The 6,107-nt window shown below is 29.6% G+C and overlaps 1 protein-coding gene across 1 annotated transcript; it reads left to right on the forward strand.

The window, feature by feature from the left end:
- Nucleotides 1-3,411: 3,411 nt before the first annotated feature.
- Nucleotides 3,412-5,192, forward strand: LOC117182627 (general transcription factor II-I repeat domain-containing protein 2-like). The gene is made up of 2 exons (XM_033375728.1): nucleotides 3,412-3,978; nucleotides 4,053-5,192. Exons 1-2 carry the CDS (start codon nucleotides 3,412-3,414, stop codon nucleotides 5,190-5,192), a joined length of 1,707 nt encoding a protein of 568 aa, XP_033231619.1.
- Nucleotides 5,193-6,107: the final 915 nt, after the last annotated feature.

Consider the following 6,107-nt stretch of genomic DNA (forward strand, 5'->3'; position numbering starts at 1 on the left):
AAGCATAGCAACTTTTTCGGAATAGATGTCCTGACTTTTGAGTAAAATATCTGCGAGAGCCAGGAAGATGCCCGGAGTAATGTCGCCAAGAGCCGAAAGAGTTAACGCCTATTTCAGCGCTAAATTTGAATGATAAAATACTGTGTAATTCGGATGTTATCAAATTCATGTAATTTAAAAATTCGGAATTTTACATGAAGGTTCTAGTGATATTTACAGAACTAAATATTTATAAAAATGTTCTGTAACCTTTATTATTAAGCACTTATACTTTTGTAAAAATAATGTACATTAACCTCTTTGACCAATTGCAAAATGCTATTTCGAATTGAAAGTTTCAAATTGAATTAATCAAAGTTATAGAATTTATGATTGCAAAACCTAAAGCTCGTATAATTTTAAATTGTAAAATACCTAAATTACAAACCATTTAGTTTAAAATTCAAATTTCCACGTTTTTTAGGAATTAAAATATTACCAATACTGCTGGGACCACCTTCCAACTAGCCTTATATCTCACATTCTTGTTTTTTTTCTTACATCTTGTATCACACGCATTATCGACAAAATTATTACAACAAATATTATTACTGTTACGAAAATTACAGAATTTCAATCGGCAAAACTTAACCCAGGGCTCACCAAAAGGCAGCCATTGGCTGCATTGGCTGCCAAAGGTAGTCAAAAGACTAGGTCAAACTGGCCCTGATAAATCTTGTCGTTCGACTGGTTCCTAGCCCTTCACGGTCATTATACCTCCCGCCGCGCCGGGCTTGGAAGACATTATCCGTCCCAAAAATGAAATATAATTAGAAAAAAATATATCAGCATTTTATTTAATAATATAAAAATAAATATAAACGTTTTAACCTTTATTACTAATATTTATATATTTCATACAAATTCACAAATATAGCAAATGCTATATTTTATTGCAAGTTTTATAATAATTAAAGAAAATAGAAATATTTTTAGATAAAAATGTGTCAGATTTCATTATTTCTTGAATGAAATAATAAGTATAAGAAAAATTTAAATGGACAATTATCAAATTCTACTACTCAAATTTTATTTTACTTGAACTATAAAAATTCCATTTAAATAGAAGGTGAACATATTAAAATTAAAATAAATTTTTGTAATTAAAATTTGAAGGAGAGATTTCAGTGACAAGTATTTTGTATTCTAACGCAGATTTCTTTCTCCATGAATATCTATTGTAAACGATTTTGGTCCTATTGCACGGGAGCAATTTCAATTACTTTTTGTTCTCATTTAATTTAATTTAATCAATGAGTACAATTTTACGTACATAATACTATTTAAACAGAATAATTATTATTGTTATTATTGTATATAATAATTATTAGGAGTAATTATCAAAATGAAATGAATGTTTTAATTGAAAGTGCTATTAAATATAACTAATCATACATTTAAATAAATATTAAAATAGCTACCTCCCCTTCAATTGAATTTTTATTTAAATTTAGTTTTAATTGACTTTCAGTAACTTGCATTTTTCATTTTAATATAAGATTTTATGCAAGCAAGAACTAGAAATAAAGACAGAAATTAACATTTGAATACAGATAACAGAATGTTTTTAGTGGTATTCATTGCAATTTTCCATTTTAAAACTTCCAAAAAGAAGAAATTTTGAAATTAAGTAACTTAAATTACAGGATTTTTTGTTGCAAATTATCAAAACCAAAAACTCTTGAATTTTAAAATAATGAAAATTGGACGATATGTAATATGCAAGAGTTACAATCTAAAATGGCCTAATTTTGAAGATATTTAAACTGAAACCCTTATATTTTAATTATTTTGAAGATGAGTTAAAGTTATCCATTCTAAAAATTCCATACTTAAGAAATTCCAAATAAAAATTGTGAAAATTATAGAATTTTTAATTTTAAAACTAAAAACTGACCTAATTTTGATGCTTTTGATGATTTCGGAAAAGAAGAGTCAAGTTTTTAATCCTAACTCTATTAAAAAGAAGAAGATTTTATATTAAATCATCAAAATTAAAGAATTTTTAATTGAGAGTTTAAAAAATTGAGAATTCATACATTTCAATTGATTTATGACTTAATGATCTACAATTTCGAAGAGTTGTCATGCAAAATTTTTAAATCTAATAAATAAATATTGGATTAAAAAATGCTTAAATTTTGAAGATGTATATTTTAATGGTCTGTAGTTTGGAACTTTTTCTGGAAAAGTTTGATTTTTAATATTTAAAAATGAAAAATCTGCAATTTTAAAGATTTACATATTAAAATTCTTCAATTTATAGAATTACAATTAAAAATGATTTAATTGTTAAGACGGATAAATAAAAATGGTTAAATTTCAATAATTTTGGAAAACAAAAGTCAAGTTTTCAAAATTAAAGATTTTTCGAATGTTAAACATGAAAATTATAAAAATGTTTTTACTTTCAGTAAGACGGATCGAAGAAAAAAACAAATTGTATGAATTCAAAACGCTTTAGCACTGTAAGATTCCCTTATCGGCCCCCTAAAAGGGGTATATAAAATTTCAAATGAGTCGATTAATATCATGCGGATGTACAAAGTCAAAATAGAATAAAAAATATTATCTCTGAATTAATGAAAAATTTGTTTTTCCTTTTAAGTGCCTTGTACATTAATAGATTCATTTCAAGTTTTATACACGTTATAAGGAACTCAACAGAAAACCGTTCAATTCTAAGGCATTCGTAAGTTATGAAATTTGTTCTCATTGATCCAGCCTAATTTTCAATCATAAGCATATATTTTCTATAATGAATTGTTTCTGAGAAAATTGGGAGAAACCAGTTTCTTTTTTGTTACTTCGATTCCTGTTTTCAACCATGTATCTGATATTCTGAAGTCCAAATGAACGAAATATTTTGCGACATTTTTATTTTACTAATAAATATTGTTCCAACTGGAATTTAAATTATGCTTTATAATTCTTTTTTAATAATAAATTATAACCAATATAAATTAACAAGCATTTAAGTACTTTTCCTGGTTTTACATTTTTCAACCCGAATTAATTTGTGCACACTTTCGAAAGACGCATATTTCATTTCTTATTTTAACTCAAACTGAAAGAAAAGCACCTGGACACAACGGGGTACGCATAATCCGCTTACCGGCAGCTTACCGACTTTCTACTTAGCTCTTTAAGTTATCAAGCTCTTCAAAGCTGAGTCATGCCATATCTTGAGACCGAAGATGACAAGATAAATGATATCAAACTTTGAAGGTACTACAGTAAACAATTTGGCGAGAGAATTCAGTCTGGCAGTGTCGTTTCCGAAGTGCAGTTCTATTTTGATAACTATTCAACTACCCTGCGAGACCACGGTTAATTTTTAAAAGTATTCGTTACGTGCTTTAAAGTGAAAACATGGAGTGTAATAGTACCAGTTCTAATTTATCCTCAGTTGTTGAAGATAGTACCAAGGCGGGAATTTCGGAACAAAGATTAAAGAAGACTGAAAAACGAGGAAGAACTTATAGTTTTTCAATCGAGTGGGAAGAAGAGATATTTCAGATTGGAATTGATCAAGAAACATGTTACTGCCTGCTTTGCAGAAAAAAGATTTCGATGAATCAGAAGCTAAATCTGAAAAGGCATTTTGATACCTGCCACGCTGAAGTTGATCATTCGCATCCGTTGGGAAGTGCACTGCGCGCAGAAAGGTTACAACAACTGAAAGCTGAATTATCTCAACGCTGTGGGAAGGTAAAAAATGGAGATATTGTGAGTACTAATCCCCATGATTGTACTTTAGCGTCGTTCGATATTTCTTTCCAAATTGCGAAAGCTATGAAACCTTTCACAGACGGTGATTTTATCAAAAACGTCATTATTCAAGCAGTTACTAGGTGGTTTCCAGATGAGGATAACCGAAGAGAATTTGTGAACATTGTGCAAAATACGCATCTTTTTCCTGCTACAATTACGAGAAGAGTGAATTTTATGGCAGATACCGTCCACGAACAACTAAATATTGATCTCAAAAAATGTGTTTGTTTTCAATTCAGTTGGACGAATCGACAGATAAGTCTGATACTGCTCAGTTAGTTGTGACTCAGTCAATGACGGGAAAAATTACAGGATTCACTGGACAATGTTTACGTGACCCAGATTTTCCACGTTTTTTATCTTTCCATTGCATAATACACCAAGAAGTATTATGCGAGAAAACTTTAAATATAAAAACCGTGTTTGAAGTAGTGGAAAAAGTGATAAATTCATTTCGCGCGCGTGCATTACAGCACCGACTGTTTAAGCTTTTGCTTGAGAATGCTTCAGCGGAATTCGCGGATTTATTGTTACTTAACGAAGTAAGGTGGTTGAGCGCTGGTGAAGTTGTGATTAGATTTTTTAATCTTCTTCCAGAAATACTAGCCTTTCTAGAATCTCGCGGTGAACACTGCGACGAGTTTTATGATTCTGCATGGATTTTAGACTTGGAATTTCTTGCGGATGTTTTAAAAGAAATTAACGTTTTGAATAAAACGTTGCAAATGCAGCATGTTGCAGTGTGGACTTGTTTACAATGGATTAACCAGTTCAAAAAGACAATTGACAGGTGGATTAGCATTATCCAACGCAGGACATTCACCGAAGAGTTAAAAAATGTTCAACATGCTATGGAACAGCAAAGCATAATGCTATCTCCTGAAGTAGAACATCGATATCTTCAAATTCTAAAAGAATTAAAAAAAGATTTTGAAGAAAGATTTGAAGATTATGACACTATCAAGCTCATTTTCAATTATTTAACGAACCCGCTAATTGACTTGGAAGTGCCGTATATGGAAGAATTGTGTGCTCAAATGTCGAAGCTCTTTCAGATCGATGAGAACAAAGCTGTCAACGAGATGATTCGCTTATCTACTGCTTCGTGGACTGGAATGAGATGTGAAGATTTTTGGAGGCACCTGGAATTTTCGGAATATCCAAATCTGATCACAGTCTTCCAGAGAATATTGTTTATAAATGGAACTACTTGCCGTTGCGAATCCATGTTTTCTTTAATGAAGAACATAAAATCTAAGACCAGATCGAGCATTAATGACGGAAATTTAAATGATGTAATGTGGCTTGAAGTGACAACTTACACTCCTAACATCGAGGCACTTGCGCAAAAAATGCGTTTGTATACCAGGATGCACTGAATTTACTCCTTAATAACCACAATCACACAATGAAAAACCAAATTACCCTTTTTAGGGCCACCAAATGTTTTTAACGACGGAACATTCTTATTCGTCAAACATATCAAAACAAGAAGGTCCTTTTTAGGGCCACCAAATATTTTTCAGAAGGAATCACGTGTAAAAAAATTATTACATGTATTATTACTATAGTATTGCTATAGTAGGTGTATTATTTTTGAACAGATTCGTTTAAAATTGGACCATTTGAAATTGAAAAAATTTCACAGTTTCAAACTGAAATTTTTAAATTTTAGCAATTTCTTTAGAAAGAAGTTGAGATTCAGGGCGTTTACATTAAATGATTTCAGATTTAAATTGTAATACAGGACAATTTAAAAACCTTAAGAATGGAATATTTTCTGATTAGAATTTTCAAAAATAAATCATTTAAAATTCAAATGGATGAAAATTGTATTACATCTAATTAAAAGAATTTAAAATTCAATCATTTTAAATGAGAAAATTCTGAATTCAATACGTTTTAATTCGAAACGATTGAAATTTGACTAATTAAAATTGAAAACTAAGTCAAATATTTCAGAGTAAAAGCTTCGGAACTTTTAGAAATCTAAATATTTATTACATTAAAAATAATGATCTAAGATAAAAATTGAGCAGGCACATTTTTGTAAAATAAAAAAATAAATTTACTTTCATTATTATCATTCAAAATGGAAAAAATTTCAGTTCTAATATTTCCAAACTTAATTATTCTAATATAAAGTTCGAAATAAAAAGCAGTTTTACCTGGGATATATTAAAAAAACTTAGAAATTTACTAGGCAGTCTGATAAGTACCTGAAAATTCTAAGAGATGGCATTAGTATTCACTAATGTGAACCATTTTCGTCGAGCTTGATCCTTCAAATGACG

This window comes from Belonocnema kinseyi, chromosome 2 (genome assembly GCF_010883055.1).
Source record: "Belonocnema kinseyi isolate 2016_QV_RU_SX_M_011 chromosome 2, B_treatae_v1, whole genome shotgun sequence".
NCBI lineage: Eukaryota > Metazoa > Arthropoda > Insecta > Hymenoptera > Cynipidae > Belonocnema > Belonocnema kinseyi.

Bases quoted from the DNA above. Each gene is read 5' to 3' on its own strand.
- LOC117182627 (XM_033375728.1), top strand. From the start codon at position 3,412: ATGGAGTGTAATAGTACCAGTTCTAATTTATCCTCAGTTGTTGAAGAT. The intron at 3,979-4,052 runs GTGAATTTTATG...TTTTCAATTCAG, and splicing joins CTGCTACAATTACGAGAAGA to TTGGACGAATCGACAGATAA.